Consider the following 24,681-nt stretch of genomic DNA (forward strand, 5'->3'; position numbering starts at 1 on the left):
CGATAGTACAGCTGGTAGGGAGTTTGCCTTGCATGCGGTCGACCCGTGTTCAATTTCCAGCATCCCATATGGTCCCCCGAGCACCGCCAGGAGTAATTCCTGAGTGCAGAGCCAGGAGTAACCCCGGTGCATTGCCGGGTGTGACCCAAAAAGCAAAAATAAAATAAAATAAAATAAAAAACCTTATGAGGAAATCCCGGGTGGGGTGAGGGTGGGGTGCTGAACCTTAGTTGGATCCCTGACATTCCATATAATCCCTCCAGAAGTGATTCTTGAGCTCAGAGCCAGGAATAAACCCTGAGCACTGCCAGGTGTGTCCTTCCCTCAACCCCCAACACCAAAAAAAAAAAAAAAAAAAAAAAAGGAAAAAGAAAACCCAGCAAAACCCAGGGAGGGAATGAACTAAGGAAGAAGGTATAAGCTTGAATTAAAAAAGAGGAACTGACAAGGCAAATTGGAAAAAGGAGAAATTTAAATAGAGGCCTAGATTGGAATTCTTTTTTGGCCCCGCATACTTGTCCAGAGTTATAGGGAAGAAAACAATTTTTTTTTTTTGGGTATCTGGCCTTACTTTCAAGTTTCCAATGAGATAAATAGATGCTTGGCGAGGCATGCCTCTGGTGGGTTTCTTCTCTCGTCCTTTTCAGCTTCTCGCCCAAGACTCCTCTGCACCTCTCTGTGTATTTCTCCTCTTCCGCTCTCTGCCTTCCTCTTCACCTCTGTTTTGCTTTCTTCCTCTACTTCCCTCTGCTCCTGATTCCCTTCTTTCCTTTCCCCCATCTCCCGGTCCTGGTTTTCTTGTGCTGGGTGCTGAGGTGGAGGTGAGGGGTGGCAGTGTAAGGAGCAAACACAAAGGCATGTATTGGAATAACGTCGGACTAATGTTTCTCTTCCGGAGTCTTGGGCCCAGGTTGTTGTCCAAGAAAAGGCACTGCTATCAGCATAAGATCACTTGTTTCTTCTTTACTGCGCTCTCTCCGCCCCTTCCTTCCACGAGTCCCTCAGAAAGCTGGATGTTGCTGTGTGGCATAGGTGAGGGCCTCATGGATTCGTCGCAGTGTGAATGGGCGGCTCAAATAGAATTTCCTGGTGGTGCAAGAGAGAAAAATGTCCTATAGGTCATCAGTGGTTTCAAAAGCTCTTCTGTGAGTATACTGATAGTTAATTTTAGAATTTCCAACTATTAATGATCTCAAAAGAATTCAAGATTAGTAACATTTTGCTTTAGAAAATATAAAGCTGGGAGGCTGGAGCAATAGCACAACAAGTAGGGCTTTTGCCTTGCACACGGCCGACCCAGGTTCGATTCCCAGCATCCCATATGATCCCCTGGGCACCACCGGGGTAATTCCTGAGTGCAGAGCCAGGAGTAACCCCTGTGCATCGCCAGGTGTGACAGAAAAAGAATATAAAGCTGGGGTCATGTGATAGTTCAGCAGGTAGGGAACTTGCCTTGCACACTTGCATGCAGGTTTAATCCCCAGTACCCCATACGGAACCCTGAGCCCACCAGGAGTGATCCTTGGGTGCAGAACCAGGAAAATACCCTGAGCATAGTTGGGTGTGACCCAAAAACCCAAAAAAAAAAAAGAAGAAAAAGAAAAAATCCATAAAGCACTCATAACTTTTTTTTGGTTTGTTTTCATTTTCTCTGCAATTTTATTTTATTTTATTTTTAAATTTTATTTGGTGCGTGGGGTGGGGGGAGGGGGTTGGGGCATAGCCAGCAGTGCTTAGCGGCCATTCCTGGCTCTGTGCTCAGAAGTGACTCTTGAACATACTAGAATGACTATACGCAAATGCTGGAGATTTAAACTGGGGTCAGTCACATGCAAGGTAAATGCCTTATCTCCTGTATTATCTCTCTGGCCCTCTTTTAAAATATTTATTTCTCTTATTGAGGTCTCATAGTTTACAATAAAAGCTATTTTAGGGGCCAGAGCGATAGCACAGCGGATAGGGCTCTTGCCTTGCATGCAGCTGGCCCAGTTTCAATCACAGGATCCCACAAGATCCCACAAGCATTGCCAGGAGTGATTGTGATTCCCGAGAGCAGAGCCAGGAGTAAGCCCAGAGAATCGCTGGCAATAGCCTCTAGCCTCCAGTCCCCCTTCCCCAAAAAGTTGCTTTACAGTTTTAGAGAAACTACACAAGTCGCTCCACCAGGATATCAAGATGCCTCCCCCGTTAACCCTCCACCCGTTCCTTCCTCCCACCCATGCCCCTACCCCCAGCTTCCTTAGTTCCCAATTTCTATTCATGTCTCAGGGTTTGTTTGCATTGAGAATAGTCTAATCCCTTTTTCTGTTTCTTTATATTCTGCATGTAAGCTAAATCATCTGGTATTTAATCTACTTTCTCTCTCGTTTCACTAGCATGATACCTTCCAATTTCATTCAAGTTGCAACAAACTGCAAGATTTCCTTCTTTTCTTGAGTAGTATTCCATTGTGAACATACCATAATTTTTTATCCACTCATCTGTTGTTGAAAACTTGGGTGATTTCCAGATCTTGACTATTGTAAATAGTGTCGTGATGAAAATAAGTATATACACATCTTTATGGATTAAGGGTTTTGTGTTCTTAACTTCTTCAGGGATTGATCAGTTGGTCAGTTGAAGGGGCACAGGAAGGAGTTAGCATATATTATGCGGATAAAGATGGATGTATGAACATATGGATGGGTGGATGGATGGATGGATGGATGGATGGATGGATAGATGGATGCATGGTCTTTGGAGCAAGGAGGATAAGAGCTAGGTCCCTTGAGAGTTTAAGTGCCCCCAACTTCCTTTTGATTAAATTAAATTAATTAATTAATTTTGCTTTTTTGGTCACACTCAGCACAGGGGTTACTCCTGGCTCATGCATTCAGGAATTACTCCTGGAAGTGCTGGAGGACCATATGGGATGCTGGGATTCGATGCTGGATATGATGCTGGGATTTGATCCTGGGTCGGCTGCATGCAAGGCAAACGTTCTACCCGTTGTGCTATCACTCCAGCCCCCAACTCCCTTTTGAGCATAACTCTTTCCCTTTGTCACAGAAGTCTGGGACTCCCTAAGAGTTGCAGAAAGGAAAAGATAAAACCTGCTCTCCACCTCCTCAAAGGACCAACAGAGTCAGCATGGGCAGCACTTAGTACCCCCTGGCCAGCAGAGAAGGCAGCTCTCCCACCATGGCAGGATCAGCCCCTCCAGTCACTTGAGGAACTCCTGGCACCTCTGGGGGACACTGGCAGAGCCACACTTAGGGTTTCATTCAATCTGACTGGAGGTAGAGAAGAGCCGGGCAGTAGCAGAGAAGGCTAAGGGGTGGCCATGGCTGTCCCATTCCCACTCCCAGCCTTGGCTCTGGGCCCGTGCCTGAGGCGGGAAGCTCCACATCTGCTCTTTGAACCCCACCTTCACCATACCTATTAGTGGGGTCAGCCTTGGCCCTGCGTAGGCTGCTAGAGTGCTGAGGAGGGAGAGGGGCTGTGGCCCGGAGGGGTTTTCTCTTTCCCACTCTCCATAGGTGAATGAATCCCTCCAGCTGAGGATGCGGGTGCATGGGATGCTGTCTTCATCAGGACCATCTTTTTCAGGGTCTAGAACAGAAGAGATTTGTACATTAATTCACAGGGCCCTTGGGTTACGGTCAACATAGGTGTGTGTGTGTGTGTGTGTGTGTGTGTGTGTGTGTGTTGGGGGGATGAGGGGGCAGTGCTTGTTACGTGCTTTGCATGGTTCCAGAGAGTTCCATGTATTCATGCTCTTTCCCCCAGTACAACCCTGCTCACTGTGTTCCAGGAGGTGAAGTCACTTGTCTCTAGTCAGCTGACAAGGAGGCAATGCAAGATTTCAGAACCAGTGGCCTGGCCTTGTTACCACACCACATGCACAGACATTGACAGGGGATGGAGCAGACCAAATGGCAAAGAGGGAACCAACGCAGCTTGGAGAATGTAGGCGCATGGATGTGTCTAGGAGATTCTTCTGGTTAACCCAGCAATGCCTCCAAACCCAGATAGCCTGAAGTCAGGGTTTGTTTTAGGTTTATTTCACTTTAGTGACTCAAATGTTACCTCACAGCCTAGAATGGTGACCTCCTAGTCTTCAACTGGGGGCATATTAGAAATGCATTTCCCATTTCCGGCCAGTCAGACACTGAGTCAGAGGTTGCATTTTCTGACTATGGACACATAAAGGATTAAGACGTGTTGCAATAGGCCACCCCGCCCTCCAATGGGGAACGAAAGTTTCCCAAAAGAAGGTTCACACAGGGAAGCTTTGCCAGGTGGTTTTTGCCAGATGCAATTCTCTTTCTCTTTCTCTTTCTCTTTCTCTCTCTCTCTCTCTCTCTCTCTCTGGCTCTCTCTCTCTCTCTCTCTTTTACTCTCTCTGAAGCTAGGGTGTGACTATCCTTCCAAATGGAAAGAGAACACTCCCAGATCCACAGTGGAGAGGGGCTTCCTGAGCTCTGAGGAAACAGCTGAGTCTGGGAGACATATTCCATATTCCAGGATGAGCCACTGTCATATCAGTGCAGGGGCAATTTTGGTGCAAGGTGTGAAAGTTCCTTTGATCCTAGAAGTCTGGTGACTCTTCTGAAATTCTAGCTGTTCTCTTAAGTGCCAAGAATAGCACTGTAGCACTGTCCTCCTGTCCATTGTTCATTGATTTGCTCAAGGGGGAACCAGTAACATTTCCATTGTGAGACTTGTTGTTACTGTTTTTGGCATATCGAATATGTCACAGGTAGGTTGCCAGGCTTTGCCGTGCGGGCAGGATACTCTCAGTAGCTTGCCAGGCTCTCTGAGAGGGGTGGAGGAATTGAACCCAGGTTGGCCGTGTGCAAGGCAAACACACTACCCGCTGTGCTATAGCTCCAGCCAAGCCCAAGAATAAATTTGAAATTGTCTCTCTTTCTGCTTTATTCAACCATAACATCATGGAATATGGCATGTATGTGTATGTGTGTTTGAATGTATAGAAATAGAAATAAAATGGGGCCAGAAAGAGTATGGTGGGTAAGGCATTTCTTATGCACACAGCCCAATAGAGTTTGATCCCTGGCACTGCATATGGTCTCTTGAGCCCTGCCAGGAGCAATCCATGAGCTTAGAGCCAGGAATAAACCCTTAACACAGCAGGGTGTGCCCCAGCCCTCAAAAGAAAAAATTCACCTTTGCATTATCTGGTAACATCACACAACCAAGCATTGATAGAACAAACATGGTTCATCATGAAATCTATTCACCATTTGGAACCAGAGTTGTGACCGGCAGCCCGAGTTTGGTCTGAAGATTTGTTTGTCCACTAATGTTGGTCTATCATGAGCTTTCATTTCCTTTTTAAATGGGGCAGGTGGGATGTCACGTAAAAATCCAGACTTTTAGCTTCTACTGAAAAATTAGTGTATCCGACAACACTGGACCTGTGTTCCAGCAGGGCACCAATTAAATGAAGTCTTAGTGGAAACTTCCACTTTTCTCTTTGCCACTGTCCCCACCGCTCCCTATTGCCTCTCAATGCTAAAAAAAATGTCAACCCAGATGTTATCTTACTTACAATAAAGCTGAAAGAAATGTTAATAGTTTCTTATCACTGTGTCATCAGGTCTTTTTACCTATTTTACTCCCTGTAGACAATAAGCCCATTTAGCGCAAGTCAGTGGGTAGGAAGGTGCCCCACAAGCACCTGGCCACCAAGGCAGCACGCAAGAGCATACCAGCCACGGGTGGAGTGAAGAGGTCGCACTGTCACTGTTCCGACATGGTGGCACTACATGAGATCCGCCAGCTGCTGTTCCCGTGGCTCACGTGTAGGACTTCAAGACCAACCTGTGCTCCCAGAGCTCAGGCATCACAGTGCTGCAGGAGGCGTGTGAGGCCTACCTGATGGGGCTCTTCGAGGACACCAATCTCTGCACATCCCCCACTAAGCGTGTCACCATTATGCCCAAAGACATCCAACTTGCATGCCACATCCATGGAGGGAGAGCATAAAGTTTATGATGCTAAAATCTCAGGGCTGGGACAAATGGAGACGCTACTGGCACCCGCTCGAGTACTTGATGATTAACGGGATGACAGTGACAGTGACAGTGACAGTAGACGATTGAGTTCCTAGTTTCTGGTGTGGGGCAAATTGGCAAACTGCCCTGGGATCTTTATAGCATCTTTCAGTGTTTAATGCAACACGATATTCTAGCTGCCTCATGAGCCAATGTGGAGGAACAATTTATTAGTGGTGTGGTCCAGGTTATTTTTCGAGCTCCTAAGGGATTTGTAGCACTGAACTTTCTGCTATGAATAATTCAGAAGCATCGAAAAAAATAGAATCAGTCAATGAAACAAGACTATAAAGCCAATAGGAAAGGAAGTGGAGATTTTGTTTCCAAGGAAGCTTCATCTGGACAGGAAGGTATTGGGAAGCCTCTCTGGATGGACAGGGAGGATTCTGAGTGGAGGGAGTACTGTGGGGGAGGGATCTCCTACATCCTTCCCTGAGCTGAGTTTGACTGGAACAGCAGGGCTGGGCTGGAGAAGATGATGGAGAAGACATATGGGGGAGGCTCACACATCATCCTGCATGCCAGAATGAATGGGCTTGGGGGACACTGAACCCACAGCTAGAGAGCCAGCTGCTGTTCCTAGCATGTGCCCTTCTCCCCCCCTCCCCATCCCCCCACTGTCTCCTCCCAGAATGTCCTTCCTCATTTGCCTCAGCCAACCCCCTTGTCTTCATGATCTGTGACTTGGCACGCCGCACCCCTAGGATTTCTGGAGGGAAAGAAGACTCATGTCCTTGTGCTCCTGAGACACCCCAGGCTTAAGAGCTCTGAATGTTGCTGGAAGGAGAGGTTTTATAAATTGGGGATGTGCCCACCTGACCGCTCTGATTTATAAGCTCCTACAAAGTGGTGCCATGTCTTTCTTTGGGGTGACTCCAAGACTTACAGCAGTGTTTGGCTTTTCCTGCCAAGGGCACAATGCCTGCTTTTAAATGATCCGACCAGGAAGACAATACTGTGATCGTCCAGGCACGAGGTGACAGGGATTTGGGCAGAGGAGGGCTTGTGGGAGCCAAAATGAAGTCAAGAATAGAAGTGGGTTTTTTTCTTCTTTCTCTCTGTTTTTTTGTTGTGTTTTGTTTTTGTTTTTTGGTTGTTGTTGTTTTTTTAGGCCACACCTAACCATTCAGAGCTTATTCCTGGCTCTGCGCTCAGGGGACCAAATACAATGCTAGGGATTGATCCTGGCTTGGCCACATGCAAGGTGAGCACCTTAACCCAGAAACATTTCAAAGAAAGGAACTGGTAGGTTAGCTTGGCCTCAGTGCCAAATTGACTGTCGTGTCCAGCAGTACAGAGAAAATGAGCCCAAGGCAGAAAGCAGGATGATGAGTCTAATGGGAGAAAGTCAGGATGGGGGGGCTGGGGTGTGTGTGTTGGGGTGGGTGGGTGCATGTGTGCATGCACACATATGTGTTTCTTAGTTTCTTTACTTAGTTACTCTGCAGAGCAGAAAGTTGTCGTTCCCCCCCCCCCCCCCAGGGGGAGAGCCCTATGCCCTCCTTACCTGATCTGTCCTCCTTGGTCTTGTTCTTTTTGCAGCTCCTGGAGCTCCAGCCATTTCAGGATCAAGGAAATGAAGGACAAAACAAATGAAGGACAAAACGAAAAGAAAAGAGTACAGCATGAAACTCAGCGCCAATCTTCTCTCCGCTTACAATGCATGTGATGCCAAAGCTTTAGAGGTATACATGAATATGGATAAGGCCAGCTGTGGTGCTATGGGGAGGGTGTGATGGCTTTGAAAGTACCACGGGGAAGAAGCAGGGAAAGGGAGAGGAGGTTAGGAATTGCAGAGCCCATGTGGTCCGTTTAGCTGAGAAGTGGGTGGGGGTCCCATCTGTTCGGACCCGTGTCTCGAATTTATTTGCCACTTATTTTATTTGCTGTGAGTTGCACGGTGTTGCCGGTGTATAAAAACGGCTATGATTGTCACCAGAATGAGAACATGCCTAAATTGAGGAGAAAACGCTTCACTCAGGGCTTTGTCTGGGGGAACCAGAGAGAAGAAACTAAAAATACTCTAGAAAAAAAAGTCTCTACAAGGCAATTACTGAACTAACAGTGAGGCAGCAGCTAAGTCCCTCCTGTTTCTGATCCCCTCGGCTGCCATAGATTCCTGCACTCACTCTCCCTCGCTCCCATCGGCTGTCACTGCCACAGCCGGTGTGACCTTTTCAAAGTGTAAATTGGATCGTGCCGCCTTGCTGTTTAAAATGCCAAGACTTTCATAATACTTCAAGTCTAAATTGCTTCTCCCAGGCCCTGCCTGACTTGGCCCCTGCCCACTTCTGCTAAGAGCCTTCTACCCTCAATCCTTCTCTACTGACTTTTCTTCCTGGATCAAAATGATGTCAGTCCTATGCGGGGACGGCGGGGGGGGGGGGGGGGGGGGGGGGGGAAACGTGCATATATGGCGGTACTCAGGGGCTACTTCCAGCTAGGTGCTGAGGGGTGCTCCTGGTGGTGCTCTGGGAAATAAACCCGGGCCTCCTGCATGCTCTCTCTCCTGCCCTGAGGCCTGAGTCTTATCATCATTTGTGTTCCCTTGGCCTAGCAATTCTTCACCTTTTATCTGACTACTGCTGGTTTCTCCTTCAGACTTTTCTCTGGCCTTCTGGAAATGCTCCAAGATTACGAAAGTTACAAAATCTGCTCCAGAGATTACCAGCAGGGCCCCAGTATCCTTTCTCTTCCCTCTCCGGGATTAAATCTCTAATTTTGTGTTGAGTACATGGCTATGTTGAATGGGTACCACACTTCCCAGACTCCCTTGACTTAGGATATGGTCAGGTGACTAAACCATGTCCAACAAACAGAAAATAAAGCCTTTTAAATAGCTACTTAAAGAACCTAGGATTGAACATGATGGCCATTCAATACTTGCATTGCAGACCACAACACCCTAAAGGAGAGGGAGAGTAAAAGGGAATGCGCCTGCCACAGAGGCAGAAGGGGGGAGGGTGGGGGGAATGGGGGGGATGAGAAGGATACTGGAAGCATTGGTGGTGGAGAATGGGCACTGGTGGAGGGATGGGTACTCGATCATTGTATGTCTGAAATGTAAGCACAAAAGTTTGTAAGTCTGTAACTGTACCTCATGGTGGTTCATCAAAAAACAAAAAAAAAATTAAAAAAAACCACCTAGATTTTAGCATTTTGAGACAACCAAATACTTCAAAATATTTCATTATTAAGAGTTTTTTGGGGGTAGGGTGAGGTGGGGGTAAAGTAAAGGGGGAAAAGGAGACCAGTTCTCTTTAACTATGTGACTTATTAGTTAGAAATTTCTTCATTAAAGAGCTCTATGAAATACAGGGTGACAACCCCAGCATAAAATCTTTTACATCAGGAAATTACCAGCATTTTTCTTTTGTTAAAAATTTAGTGCAGGGGACTGAGAGACAGTACAGTGGGTAGGGCGCTTGCCTTACACACCACCAAAAGGGTTCAATCTCCAGCACCCCATGTGGTTTCCTGAACCCACCAGGAATGATCCATGACCACAGATCCAGAAGTAAACCCTGAGCACTACACTGGGTGTGCCAACTATCCCTCCCCTCATCCCCCCCCCAAAAAAAACCCACGTCTTGTACTTTAACCCCAAATATGCAATAATATGAGTTAGTATTTCTTTAGTGCCTCCTTATTCAATCTACTGAGGAACATCCACAGCAGCAGATGGACACGAGCTCCTGTCTACTCCTGTACTATCGGGGCGGGTTTAGCACTATCATAATTTCTAGCTCAGACTGCTGAAAACTGGGATTCAGAAAACTTAAACAACAGTTGGAGCAGTGACTTGGGACCTGAGTCTGCATGAGGCTTTTTTGTTTGTTTGTTTGTTTTTGTTTTTTAAAACCCAGTGCTGCCCACTCTACCAGTTTTCTGTTTTCTGGTAATTCTCACTGGGGCCCCTTGGAGGGGAGCGGGTTGAGCTTTCCTCCCCACCCCGACCAGGGCTCCGGCAGCCGAAGACCTCCAGGACCAGCCACCACCATGCTGAGACCACTCTCCTCACACTTGAAGGTACCGGCAGAGGAACAAAGGCAAGCGGGATCCGGGGCCGAGATCTCCAAGCCTACTTGGATCGGAGCTGAGCATCCTCCACCCAGATCCTCCGAATACCAGTAGGCGGGGGTCACACCCACCAACTGGCCCTCTGGTGCCGTGTAATCCCATCAACGGCCAAGACTCAGAGACTATAAAAACCAGCTCCCGGAACCGCGCGGCCACATTTGTGGCCGCGCAACATCTTATTATGACATCTTATTATCTCATTCCTACTTTGGACAAACTGGCAGGCTACTGAATGTAGCCTGCCCACACGGCAGAATCTGGCAAACTCCCTGTGGTGTACCCAATATGCCAAATACCAGTAACAATGATGGGTCTCATTCTCCTAAAGAGCCTTGAATATAATCCCAGGGTTAGGATGAAGGAGACGTTACTGGGGTCTGCTCGAGGCAATCAACGAATAACAGGATGGTCGTGATTCGTGATTCGGTAATTCTCTATAAGAAACATTTTCTTTCAATATTGTTTTCTCTCTCTTCCTCTCTGAACTGTTGGTTCCCATTGAAAAAAAATATTTTCACCTTTTTGCATCTTTTGTGACATGTACTAATTTATTCCTATTCTCCCGTTTCTTTAAAACCACAAATCCAATTCCCAGGGTCTCTGGGTCCTGATTTATCGTTGCTTTGGCTAATCTCTCCCTGTGATATCAGCACTCCCAGCTGTCATTTTTTTATCACCCAGTCTTAAGACTCACCCCCAAACCATCTATATTTCTAGGGACAGTCTCTCAGGCATGGAGAAGAGAGTCCTGTTCAATGGAGCTTTCTAGAACAGATGATACATTTAGAAAACCATCCCCAAAGCCACATACAGTTCAAACAGGGGCCAGCTGAGTAGATCTGTGAAGTGAATGAATATACAATATTCGCCATCAATGTTTTAGTGATTTCTTGTAGGACTAGGAATCGGATTTAGATTCAGAAATGGGTTTGACTTCTCCATCTATGTCACTTTTTCTTTAATTAAAATTTTGTTTTAATGTTACTTTAGTGACACCCAGACATTCTGAGGGATTACTCATGGCTCTGTACTCAAAGATCACTCTTGGTGGGGCTCAGGCGACCTTAGGAGATGCTGGAGACCGAACCTGAGTCAGTTGCATGTCAGGCAAGCAACCTACCCCCTGTACTATTGCTCTAGCCAGCTGCTTTGAATTGTCGAATGGAATTCCTTCCCAGAGGCAAGCCTACTTTGCCTGCCCATGAAGGAGAACAGGACATAGATCACAGAAAAAAGTTGCCTTGTGTTGAAGATCAAGACAGGACAACGACTGGTGGTATTTCTTGCCCCTTCCTGGACTCTCATCAAGAGACTTGTTTTCTGATTTCACTGGCCAGATCATCTGGCTACAGACAAGGATGCCATACCAGCTTGATGTCAGTCATATACCTGAACTGGTTGCGCTGGTGCAAGTCAGCGAAAATCTGAGAGATGGCCTCACTCTCCCCTTTGGCCATCAGCTGCATGAGGCTCTCGCTAGGTCGGGAGGCTTGAAATTTCTTCTGTTCTAACTAGACGGAGAGAAAAAAGCAAAGCCAGGTTGTTAGAGCCTTCGGGTCTTTGGCATTTTTCATAGTCTAGACCACAAAGTGTTAAAATTCAAGATGGGCTGCCATGCCCACAGCTCAGAGAGGACAATCCTGAGATCATATCTGTGTTTATTGTCACAGTCATGCCTCAGTACCCCAAAGGGTTATATTGGCATGGAATACTTGAAGTAGAATTCGGTAGATGACTTTTATTTTTTTGGCATTTTGGGTCACACCCGGCAATGCACAGGGGTTCCTCCTGGCTCTGAACTCAGGAATTACTCCTGGTCGTGCTCGGGGGACCATATGGGATGCTGGGAATTGAATCTGGGTCAGCTCTGTGCAAGGCAAATGCCCTACTTGCTGTGCTATCACTCCAGTCCCAGATGACTCATTCTTATCAATGTATCTTAACATGTTCTCAAATAACACCTTAATGTTAACTGAAACAAAGCCTAAGTGACTTGGCTTTAAATGTAAGTGTAAGGGTGGACCCAAAAGTTGCTGTTGAAATGTAGCGAATGTGCGGAAGATTCTTTCTTGGGCATGGGATATGCCAGTGGTAGAGCGCCTACCTTGGATGCTTGAGGCTTCGGTTCCCAACATCGCTCCACCTCTCGGAGTGAGATCCCTGGCTCTGCTGAGGTGAACCTGGTGTCAGAAGCCACCGTGAGACCCTGGTCACACTGCAACAACAACAAAGGGAAGGGAAAGGAAAAAATTATTCCTCTAAGAAAAGGCATTTCTTTCAGCCCAATTTAGGACTGCTTTCCAGTTCTGAGTACAATTGCATTCTTGAGACTGAGGGTACAGCTCAGCAACTAGAGGTACATGCTTAGCCTATGCCAGGAACTTTGAATCCTGACATTAACATGACCCCCAGCACTGCTGGGTGTAGCTTGGAGGTCCCTGAGCACGTCTGGGACTGGCCGCAGGGCCCCCTTCTGAGCACTACTTGGGAGGATTCCAAATGATTTTTGTCCTCCTAGCTATGGTCCCCCTCAAGATGTCCGTTCTGAATGCTGTTCAGGTTTGTTCACTCAATCGCCCACTTGCTCAGGTGATACGGGGTGAAGTGGCCGCCTGCCTGGGGTCTATGCTGTAGCTTAAGTTAGTTTTATGCTTGTCAAACAAAAGAGGCTCAGTACAACAAACAAACAAAAAAAACAACTCAAGTGACTTCACTGGCAAATTCTACCAAATATTTCAAGAAGTGATGTGTAAATCCCCAACCGCAGGGTTGTGTAAACCCCTCACGCGAGTGGGGATTACACATAAAAGGGTGTTTGTGGGCTCTCCGGGCAGCGCTCTCTTGACGCCCGCGTTTGGTGCTCTTGAGTTGCTTCTCCACCCGGGAAGGCTGTTGCCTTGGACAGATGAAGGAAGAACAAGGGCCAAGCTGGCTGCTGATTAATTGACGTTTATTCAATCTCTCATCTCTCTCAGCTCTCTCCAACCCCCCCTCTCTCTCTCTCTCTCTAACCGCACAATTCTTTCTTCCCACTGTATCTATCTCCTCTATCTCTCTCTGCTGTCTCTCCCTCTCTTCGCTCCTTCTCCTTCAATCAATCAATCAATCAATCAATCCCTCCAACCAACATTCCAAGCCTTTCTACCCACAGCTCTTCTTTTTTATCCTCTCATCATGCCTCCCCACAGGAAGCGTGATCAAAAATGTTTTTCCAATCCTCCCAACCAACCTATAGCCCACAAGGGCAAAACGGCCCTTAAGATGTGTTTTTCCTCTCCTTAGACCTGCAACTTTATTAGTATCTTTACTTCTCCTTCCTCCCATCCAAGTACTAACCCAGGCCTGACCCTGCTTAGTTTCTGAGATCAGATGAGATTGGGCACGGAGCAATAGTACAATGGGTAGGGCGTTTTCCTTGCGAGTGGCCAACCTGGGTTGATTCCTCCACCCCCTCCCAGAAAGCCCGACAAGCTACCGAGAGTATCCCACCTGCACGGCAAAGCCTGGCAAGCTACCCATGACGTATTTGATATGCCAAAAACAGTAACAAGTCTCACAATGAAGATGTTACTGGTGCCTGCTCAAGCAAATCGATGAATGACAGGAGGACAGTACTACAGTGCTACTTCTCCTTCCTCATATTTACCATTCTGTATGGACGCAGTAATAGACACTTTTAGGCTTGTAGGGTGACTCTCCTGGGGACATCTTACCACAGACTCAGACTACAGTGCTCAGGCCAGATCAATCATTTCTAACCCCAGCAGGGTCCAAATCTAGTCACTACTTTTGGATTATGACAGGATTTGTCCATGACCAAGCTCTTAACTTATAATTAAGCAATTAGGGCACTTTGGCCAGGCCCATTTCGATGCCAGGGTAACTCATAGCTCACCGCTTGCCCTGGGTCCATCCAATCTTTCATCGGGACCCTGCTTTTGGGGATCTAGGAAGTAAGGGCAACTGAGGCTTAAGTCAAGAGAGCAGATGTCCAGGAGATAATATTATCTGGAGTCAATCAGCTACCAAGTCACAGGCTTGTCTTTTTAATTGTCTTCCTGTATCCATACAAAAAGCAATTGCTCTGAAATAACTAACCATGCAAAGGACATTAAGGAGAAGAGAAAGACAATATTCACAGGTCAGAGTCTGATCAGGAGACAAAGATAATTGACAGGGGCAATCAACAAACACAAGCTCCCAGGGAGGAAGGGCAAACCAATGTCATCCTACAAAGTGGTGATATAAATTCTTTGTCAACTGACAAAGCAGAGGAGGAAACACTACTTCAATCATCCAGTGAAGTTAACATGGATTCCAAAACCAGGATATTAAAAAGTTATCACAAGAAAAACTACAGATTAATATCTCTAATGAATGTTGATGCAAAATGACAAAGAGAATTCTATTGAGCCAAATTGAGAAATATGATTATACAAACTACCATGACAATTGAAATCTATTACAGGAAAATGAATTGCTTTAACCTCAAAGAATCAATTAGTGTGACACACTATCTATACAAAAGACAGAACTCATGATTATCTCAGTAACTGCATAAAAAGCATTTGACAAAAAAATCCAATACCTTTTCTTGAGATAGACTCTCAAGAAAGTATAGAGAGAGGCTGGAGAGATAGTATAGTGGGCAGGGCGCTTGCTTGTCTTGCAAATAGTCAACCTAGGTTCAATCTCCAGGGTCCTGTATAATCCCCCAAGACCATCAGGAGTGATCTCTGAGTTCAGAGCTGTGAGTAAGCCCTAAACACCATCAATTGTGGCCCCCAAAACCAAAAGAAAAAAAGAAAGTAGACATGTTAACATCTTAACATGTTAGGAGCAAACTTCTTCAACCTGATAAAAGATATCTACAAAACTCCCATAGTTAGCTTCAGATTTAATAAAAGGTTGTTTTCTGTAGGATAACATTGGGTTTGTCCTTTCACCCTTGCCGCAGGGAACTTAAGTGTATCGGGTTACACCTATCACAGTGCTCCCTAGTCATTCCCATTCCCCTGTGTTTATTTGTGAACTCTTCTCTGTGCTCTTCTCCCCAACCAGTTAATCATCTTTTCCCCTAATCAGATTTGTTAACTTGTAAGATCAGATCCTTCTTTTTTTTTTAAAATTTTTATTAGTGAAACACCATAAGGTACAGTTGTAGATTTGCAAATTTTTGTGCTTGGGTTTCGATTATACAATGATCAAATACCCATCCCTCCACCAGTGCCAATTTTCCACCACCATGGATCCCAGTATCCCTCCCACACCCATCCCCCCCATCCCACCCTGCCTCTGTGGCAGGGTGTTCCCTTTTGTTCTCTCTCTCCTTTTGGGTGTTGTGGTCTGCAAAAGAGGCATTGAGTGGCAATCATGTTCAGTCCATAGTCTACTTTCAACATGCATCTCCCCTCCTGGGAGGATCCTTCAAACACCCTTTATTTGGTGCTCCCTTCTCTATCTGAGCTGCCCTTTCCCCTAGAATGCCCAGCTGGCCTCGAAGCCATGGAGTAATCCTCCTGGTACTCAAGATCAGATCCTTCCAAGGACACTGAACTTGTATTGTAAGTTAAATATTGCTTTTCCCCATCCTTTTGCATAGTTTACTTTAAAGCAATGTCTTTTTGGTATGGACACAGGAAGACAGTTAATATGGTTTTTGTAACTTGGGAGTTAATAGACTCCAAATAATATTCACTCCTGGACATCTGCTTTCTAGACTCAGTAGCCTTTAGTTCCTAGCACCCCAAAAGCAGGGTCCCGACAAGGGACTCACCTGATAAAAGATACCTACAAAACTCCCATAGTTTTGTAGGCAAGCTGTGAGCTACCCTGGCATCAAAATGGACCAGGCCAAAGTACCATAATACTTAACTATAAGTTAAGAGAATGGTCATGGACAAATGCTCTCATGATCCAAAAGTAACGATGAGATTAGGAGATCCTGCTGGGGTTAGGAAGACTAACCTGGCCCAAGGACCGTGGTCTGGAATGTATAGTGAGATGTCCTCAGGAAGAACCAAACTTTAAGTTTGATATATTTCTTACTAGATCGGAGTGATAGCACAGCAGGTAGGGCGTTTGCGTTGCACGTGGCAGACAGGGCCGACCCAGGTTCGATTCCTCCGTCCCTCTCGGAGAGCCCGGCAAGCTACCAAGAGTATCTCGCCCACACGTCAAAGTCTGGCAAGCTACCCGTGATGGACGTATTCGATATGCCAAACACAGTAACAAGTGTCACAGTGGAGATGTTACTGGGCCCATTTGAGCAAATCAATGAACAACAGGGAGGAGAGTGACAGTGATTTAAGTGGATTACTAGCTGGGGAAAGAAGAAAGCAATACACCCTGAATGGAGTCCCACCCTTGAGCAGATCTCCTAGTAATCTGGAGCAATCCCCTTAGATGAGATTTTGTCCTTGAGTTAATCTCCTGGAGGAGTGGCTTTACCTCTCTTTGTTGATTTGTTAATGTTCAACTCACCTTTGTATCACCACCCTACATGATTGCTATATAAACTAAGACTGTAAGATTGGAGAGGGCTCCAGAGAGAGAAGCAGAAAGGGAGTCAGAGGAGAATGGAGAGGAGATTGGAATAAACTGCAATTGATATTGAACAATCTGGCCCTTGTTCCTTCCTTCGCCTGTCCATCACCATTGGCCTCCCTGAGGTGGGGAAGCAGCATGAGACTACCGAACACAAGTGACAGGAGAGATAGAGCGCCCTGCCTTTAGAAAATATACAGTTTTCCCTAAGAGCAGGGACAAAGCAAAAATTGTCTGCTTTGACACATCTCTTTTTTTTTTTTAAAGATATCTTATTTATTTATTTACTTTTTGGGTCACACCCAGCGATGCACAGGGGTTATTCCTGGTTCATGCACTCAGGAGTTACTCCTGGCCATGCTCAGGGAACCATATGGGATGCTGGGAATCGAACCTGGGTCAGGCCGTGTGCAAGGCAAACACCCTACCCGCTGTGCTATCACTCCAGCCCCTTGACATATCTCTTAAGCATTTCATTGAAGGTTCTAGTTAGTGGAAAAGGTTCCAAGCAAACAAATAGATTCAAGGATGGAGAGTCAGTGCAGAAGGTAAGGTGCTTGCCTTGCACATGGTCAATCCGGGTTTAATGCTCATTACAGACCCCCAAGGACCAAGTGCAGAGCCTGGAATAAGCCCTGAGTACATTCAGGTGTGACCCCCCAAATCAAAACCAAACAAACAAATGGGTCCAGTGGGAAATAGTGAAATTTTCTTTACAGATTACGTAAATTTAGGTATATATGTAGAAAATACCAAGGAATCTACAAAAACTACTAATAAGCAAGGGAAGCTTAATATAAAAATATTTCTACATACTATCAATGCAATTCCATTTACTATAGTGCCCACAATAAAATATCTAGGAATAGGCTGGCTCTTCAAACAATCTTCTCCCCCTGAACACATACGTCTTCATTTCATATCCTTCAAAGTTTCAATAAAAACCTATATTGTTTCACCTCTCCAAAAGTATATATGCATATACATTTAGGAATAAATTTAACAAAGTAAATGCAGAACTTATATACTGTAAGCTATAAAATGTTGCTAAGGGAATATTTAAAAGATTGAGATAATTGGAAAGATACTCCATATTCATGTTCTGAAAAACTTCACATTATCAAAATGGCCAGTCTCTCCAAATAAATGTAATAAACCTCACATTTTCTCTGTTTAGGGGAGGGTGTTTGGGGGTCACACCTGACAGTACTCAGGCCTTTCTCCTGGCTCTATGCTGAAGGATCACTCCTGGCAGGGCTCAACGAACCATATTAGGGTGCCGGGGATCAAATCTGGATTGGCCACATGCAAGGCAAGTGCCTTACCCATTGTACTATCTCTCTGACCCCCAAATTTTACATTTTCCTTATCAAAATTCCAGCAGATTTTTTTTCTGTAGAAATTGGAAACCTGATTTTAAAATTGATACAAAAACACATAGGATCTAGAATAGCCAGACAATTTGAAAAAAAAAATTAGAAAGATTTCGGGCTGGAGCGATAGCACAGCGGGTAGGGCGTCTGCCTTGCACGCAGCCAACATGGCCGACCCGAGTTCGATTCCTCCGCCCCTCTCGGAGAGCCCGGCAAGCTACCGAGAGTATTTGATATGCCAGACACAGTAACAACAAAGTCTCCAATGGAGACGTTACTGGGCCCGCTCGAGCAAATCGATGATCAACGGGAGGGCCTTTTTTTTTTATATCACCCAATCTTAATACTTGGTATTATAAATTTACTGCAACTACTAGTAGTTGAGCCAGAGAGATTGTACAGAGGTTAAGTCCCCTTCTTTGTATGTGATCAAACCTGATTCAATCCTTGGCACCAACACATATGGTTTCCCGAGTACTACTGGAGTGATCCTTGAGCACAGCACCAGGGGTAAGATCTGAACATAGCCAGGTATTTCCTGCAAACTCACAAGAAGTATTCAGGATATCTTGACTACTTCTAGTAGTCAAGATATTCTGGATTTGGCATAAGAGGTGGCAAGCAGATCAATAGTTCGGGATTAAAAATCCTGGGCCAGATTGATAGCAGGTTAAGCCATTTGTCTTACATGCAACCAACCTAGGTTCAAACCTTGGAACCCCATATGGTCCCCTGAGCCTGCCAGGTGTGATCCCTGAGCACAGAGCCAGAAGGCAAGCCCTCAGTACTTCCAGGTGTGGATCCCACACCAAAACAAAGAAATACCCCACTAGATATTCATTAAAATAGTTTTTTTGGAGGGAGTTAGTTTGGACCATATCTGCACCTCACACATTCTAGGCATATGCCCCACCACAGAGCCCCACTTCCAGTCCCAGTCCTTCTTTTTATCTGGCATCACTTCTTTCACTTAATATCTTCTAGAGTTTATTCCTACGACGGTATTGGACCAATTATATGGTCCCATGTCTATCTGGGACTGATAGTCACAGACTATCAGTCACTGTCCTGTCACTGTCCTCCCGTTGTTCATCGATTTGCTCGAGCGGGCTCAGTAATGTCTCCATTGGAGACTTTGTTATTACTGTTTTTGGCATATCGAATACATCACGGTAGCTTGCCAGGCTCTGCCGTGCGGGCGAGATACTCTCGGTAGCTTGCCAGGCTCTCCAAGAGGGGCGGAGGAATCGAACTCAGGTCGGCCATGTTGGCTGCATGCAAGGCAAATGCCCTACCCACTGTGCTATCGCTCCAGCCCAGGCTATCAGTAACCCAGACCTTTTTGTTTCTTTGGTTTGAGGCCACATCTGATGGTGCTGTGTGGAGCTGGGGATCAAACTCAGGGGTCCTACGTGCCTAGAAGGTGCTCCAGTTCCTTTGAGCAAATTCCTCAATGTGGCGTGTATGTGTGTGAGGTGGGGTTTGGGGTGCTGGTAATGAAGTCAAGATTCACACATGGAAAGCAAATACTCTATCAATTTACACTTTTCCATGGCTGGATAATATTTTACAGCCACCGTCAACAGAAATCATATTTTGTTTATCCATTCACCAGTTGCTGGAATTTGGACTATTTTCAAGTTGGAGTGCTTATGAAGAATGATGCCACTATGAACTTCTGCGTACAGGTTTTGGCATGAATAATTCTTTCATTTATAATGTTTTGGAAATAAAATTGCACGTTCTGGAAATATAATTGCTGGGTCATATGGTAGGCTTCTGATAAGCTTTTTTTTTTTTTGCTTTTTGGGTCACACCTGGCTCATGCACTCAGGAATTGCTCCTGGCAGTGCTCAGGGAACCATATGGGATGCTGGGAATTGAACCCAGGTCAACCGCGTGCAAGGCAAATGCCCTACCCACTGTGCTATCACTTCAGTCCCTCTAATAAAATTTTAAAGAAACTGGCAAACATTTCCAAAGTAGCTACATGGTTTGATATTCTCCCAGGGGATTAAGTCTCTCTGTCTTCACCAACCCTGCTATTATCTGTGTTGTTTTGTTTGGGGGCCACACCTGGCGATACTTAGGGCTTATTCCTGTATCTGCACTTAGGGATCACTCCTGGCGGTGCTGGGGAAAACATATGGGTTGCCGGGGATCAAAACCAGGTGAAATGAATGCAAGCCAAATGCTGTACTTGCTGTACTATCACTCTGGCTTCATAACTGTCTTGATGAAAATGATTTTAGGGCCAGATAGTACAGGAGGTAAGATAAGTTGCCTTACACACTGCCGGCCATATCTTGAATCCCCAGCACCACATATGATCTCCTGAACGTCATCAGGGGCTTACTCCTGAGTATATAACCAGAACAGTCTCTGAGCATCATCGGTTATGCTCCTACCCCTGCCCCCCACCCCCACACACCTCCCCAATTATGGTGAATGCCCAGCTTCCCACATTTCCTGAGTGTGCTGAGCTAAGCACAGAATGGTGTCTGTTCCCCAGACTTTGATCAAACTCATCAGGGGCAGGAGCCCCTCTCCTTGGCAGACGCGTGGCAGCCCTCCCAAGACCCACACAGCTCCACCCTGGCCTTGGCTGGAAGCAGCCATCCTGCCCATTTACCTGGGAGTCTCCCGAGGGGCTGCAGCTGTTCCTGGGTACCAGGCAGTGAGTGACCAGAATCCTCGGGTCTTTGGTGGTGATGGACAGACCCTGATGCAGAATCTGCACCAGGCGGTTCCAGAAGTGGAACACAGCATCAGGATGGTCCGGGTGCAGCTTCAGGTAATAGATCTTCTCGGTGACGGTCCTTAGCCGCAGAACACGGTGTTGCCGGTCATACACCTGGAGCTCCACAAACTTCAGGGGGAGAATTCTGCTGGCAGAGGGAGACAATGGTGATAACCCTCCCTGGGGGCCCTAAAACTGGCATCTTCCTCAGACCTGAGGCTTTCGAGATTGGGGAGACCAGATTAACTCAGGACTTTGTTTCAAATACAGACCCCTGGGCTAGAGAGAGCACTCAGCCGACTGGAGCACATACTTTGCATGCAAGAGTCCTGGATTTTAGTCTTTGGCATTGCCTGCTCCCTGAGCATTGAGCCAGGAGTAGCCCCCTGAGCACTGTTGTGTGGACCTGCCAAAAAAATTAAAATGAAACTGCCAGAAGACAACTGTCTCCTTTCTAAGCACATTAATTTTTTAAATTTAATTTTATTTTTATAAAGTTGATCACAGTGATTTATTACTTTCAATGTTCCAACACCAATCCCATCCCCATTACTAAACCTTCCCACCACCCTTATTTCTAATTTTCCCAACCATCACCCAAGCCTGCCCCAATAGCAGGCCCTAAATGATTAATTTTGTGTTCTTGTTATGACTAATATGCTTAAAATGGTCAACAAAGATTTCCTTAAAAGAAAAGTAAAGGCCCTAAAAGTAGAGGCCCTCCCACTGATCATCGATTTGCTCGAGCGGTTTGCAGTAACTTTGTTGTTACTGTGTCTGGCATATCGAATACATCACGGGGAGCTTGCCAGGCTCTGCCGTGCGGGCGAGATACTCTCGGTAGCTTGTCGGGCTCTCCGAGAGGGGCGGAGGAATTGAACTCGGGTCGGCCATGTTGGCTGCATGCAAGGCAAACGCCCTACCGCTGTGCTATCACTCCAGCCCTCCTTAAAAGAAAATGTGTGAAAATTGTTATATCTCACCCTGGAGCCATTAAGTCCTTGCATAAGAGATCACTAACATGTTGTTACAGGTTAAGCCTTATGTGCTAATATTTTCTTGAGACTGATTGCCTTCTACTTGATATCCCATCCAATGGCATGTGCTGCTTTTGGTATATCAGTGCTAAACCCATATTTATGAGTCTGGGAAGTATGCCTGACTCTGTGTGTGTGTGTGTGTGTGTGTGTGTTGGGGGATTAGGCCACATCAGATGTGAGTAGCTACTTAAGAGCTACTCCTAACTCTGTGCTCAGGAGTCTCTTCAGGAGGTGCTCTGGCAATCATGTACTTTGAACCAGGGATCTGACTAAGGCTGGTTTAAGACAAGTGCCTTAGTCCCTGTTGATCTCCAGTCCCTGGAATCTGCATTTTCACCCTCACCCATCCTGCCAGGATTCTCTTGCTGGTTTTCCCTGAATCCTGGTGCTGGATAAGATTGCTGGGCCCCAGAGTTTCTCCGTTTCCTTTAGGAATGCACTGGGGGACCATCCCACCCCACATGCCGCCCGATCAGCTGGTCCATTCTCTCACCTTTCTGCCCCAGTGCTTCTTGCCAAAGGAGCTACCATAGAAGGAGTTGGCTTTTAGAGTGACACCGGTCAACGGGGCTGAACTCTAGTGCCGTATGTTGGCCCAGCACATAGTGGCAAATCCATCCCCAAGACCATGCCAAAAACGATGAGCTTTCCTAACTCCCAGGCTTATCTAGAGATTCTCCAGAGAGCCCAGTGATAACTGGAAGAGGCTCAAACATCAAAAAAGGGTTTGATGTCACTGTCTGCCAGAGAGACTTAGTTCCACTTTTTATTGGCAAGGAAATGGAGGGTGGCATTTATTTAACTTGGAGCTCAAAAAGGTGGGTTTAGCTAGTTGCATACTAAGAACACGCTGCTCTCTACCCATGCTCTGCTTGCTGGCGCCCTCCGCAGGCGCCTGGAGGCTTCCAGGGCTTCCCTGCCCCCCTCCCCACCCCCAGTCTTAATTCAGTGCTGATGATCGCCAATCAGCTCACAATGATGAATGGATGACTCTCTGCTTTCCCCCATTCCTGAGTTAGGGATCAAAGCAGCCCCAGCATTGGCTCATTCCACACCCTGCTTGTCCTTGGTCCCCACCTGTGTGGCTTTACCTCTTTAGGACGATGTTGGGGGCAGTCGATGGTCTGTTCCACGTCGGGCTCTGCCCCTGGGGCCATCTGACACTGGCCATGAGGAGGATGTTGGGAAGGGGCAGACAGGGCACAGAGGAGGTCACCCCGAGGGCCAAGGTGTAGGAGGCTTTGTAGATGTCAATCCAGTTGCTGCTCTTTTTCACCTGCAAAGCAGCCCCGTGCAGAGCCCACCCCCACCCCAGCATGATAAGGGGGAGCTTCTCCATTCACTGCACACTCGGTGATTCTTGGTTGGGGAAGAGAGGGGCTGCTAGTGTACTGGGGGGAGCCAGTAGCAATCTCCCAATCCCAAGTTGTGACAACCCAAAATGTCCCTCAGACATTGCACAATGATCCCCCTGGATTGAGGAAGCGGAACTGTGGCTTGTTGGGGAACTGCTTTCTGAAGCTATGTAGATGCTGGCACTGAGAAGAATGAGTCTTTCTAGTATTTCCACATGCTGCAAGCTGGGACTTCCCCTACCCGCCTCCCCATGAGTGATCAGGCCCCTTTCATTCGGGGGGGGGGGGGTCCTGGGCCCCCAGGTCAGTCTGGGCAAGGAAACCAAAATGCATAGAGAGCCTCTCCTGAACTCTGACCTCTTGCATTTGTACGGAATCCTCCACTCACTCCGGCCCTCTTTTCTCATGCCAAGGTTCAAGGTGCATGGGAACTTGGTACCAGAAAGCAGACAACTGCCCCTGCCCCAAACCTTACCCTCTCTGGGGATCCCCAACTCCAGTTCTCTGGCCAATCACTATTGCTCTTCCTAATACCCCCAAAGGGAGCCTGAAGAAAGGAGTTTGGAAACTCAAATCCTCTGCTCTGAGCGGAACATCCCAACTTCTGAGACCAAGGTCGGGGGTACAGCAACCAACTGTGGAGCTGTGCAAAGTCAGGGTGCCATGGGGAGCAGGCAGGGTGCGGGGTGGGGACTTCAGGCCAGATCCTGGCAGGCCCCAGCGCGGGCACGATTGCATCCTGAGGCTCAGAAAAACCGGGAGTTCCCTTCCGAGCACAGACTAGAGTACCTGGACAAAGTTGCTTTCGAACACCACTGAGTCAGGAAACAGGTTGAATTCTGGTGAGTGAAGCATCTGACAGAGCAGCCCCTCCTCCACACCCAGGCTCACACCAGGGTTTGGCTCCCCATCCACAGACAAGAGGCTCGTGAACTCTTCCCAGGCATTCAGGGAAGGGAAGGTTGGATAGGATCTTGTGACTTTCACCGTCTTCTTCAATTTCCACCATGTCTTTCTTTGTGAAGCTGATGATATCATATCTGCACATGCTCAGGGGCCCACTGCACACGTCTGTCCTGGGATCTCTCTCTCCCCTTCTGACTGGGGCAAGTTGACCAAGGCCTGGACCGCCAATCAGCTCACAATGATGAATGGATGACATCATGAAAAACCAGGGCAGGCCTGCAGGAAAGGGAAATGCAGACAGGCCTCTTTTGCCTCTAGAAGGCTTGGGTATTCAGACATCTCCCAGCCCACCTCTGGATTCCAGGATATTTCTCCCCAGAATTTGTTGAGAGTGTTGAGTCAAGCAGAAAGCCAAGAAAGGAAGTACTTGCTGCCCCAAAGAGGAAGAGAGATTTCCCCCCTCCCAAATAACCCCTTTCCAAGCCTGTCACTCTTGGGCAAGCGTGCTCAGAGTCATACTACAGCAGGTAGGGTGTTTGTATTGCACACAGCCAACCCAGTTTAATCCCTGGCATTTCACAT

General features: G+C 46.8%; 1 protein-coding gene across 1 annotated transcript; it reads right to left on the reverse strand.

The window, feature by feature from the left end:
* Window positions 1-975: 975 nt before the first annotated feature.
* On the reverse strand, window positions 976-24,231 carry GARIN1B (golgi associated RAB2 interactor 1B). Its single transcript, XM_056118281.1, has 7 exons — window positions 23,983-24,231; window positions 22,930-23,114; window positions 20,691-20,943; window positions 11,529-11,650; window positions 7,558-7,604; window positions 3,418-3,579; window positions 976-1,086 (listed from the first exon to the last, which is right to left on the reverse strand). Exons 1-7 carry the CDS (start codon window positions 24,229-24,231, stop codon window positions 1,073-1,075), a joined length of 1,032 nt encoding a protein of 343 aa, XP_055974256.1. The 3' UTR covers window positions 976-1,072.
* Between the last annotated feature and the right edge of the window lie 450 nt (window positions 24,232-24,681).

This window comes from Sorex fumeus, unplaced genomic scaffold, assembly GCF_029834395.1.
Source record: "Sorex fumeus unplaced genomic scaffold, SorFum_2.1 ptg000037l, whole genome shotgun sequence".
NCBI lineage: Eukaryota > Metazoa > Chordata > Mammalia > Eulipotyphla > Soricidae > Sorex > Sorex fumeus.

What these genes read in the sequence shown, in the direction of transcription:
- GARIN1B (XM_056118281.1), bottom strand. Translation starts at nt 24,231, where the DNA reads ATGATATCATCAGCTTCACAAAGAAAGACATGGTGGAAATTGAAGAAG. An exon ending in GCCCCTCGGGAGACTCCCAG is followed by an intron (nt 11,651 to 20,690) that starts GTAAATGGGCAG and finishes CTCTCCGTCTAG; the next exon opens with TTAGAACAGAAGAAATTTCA. An exon ending in CACCAGCGCAACCAGTTCAG is followed by an intron (nt 7,605 to 11,528) that starts GTATATGACTGA and finishes CTGGAGCTCCAG; the next exon opens with GAGCTGCAAAAAGAACAAGA.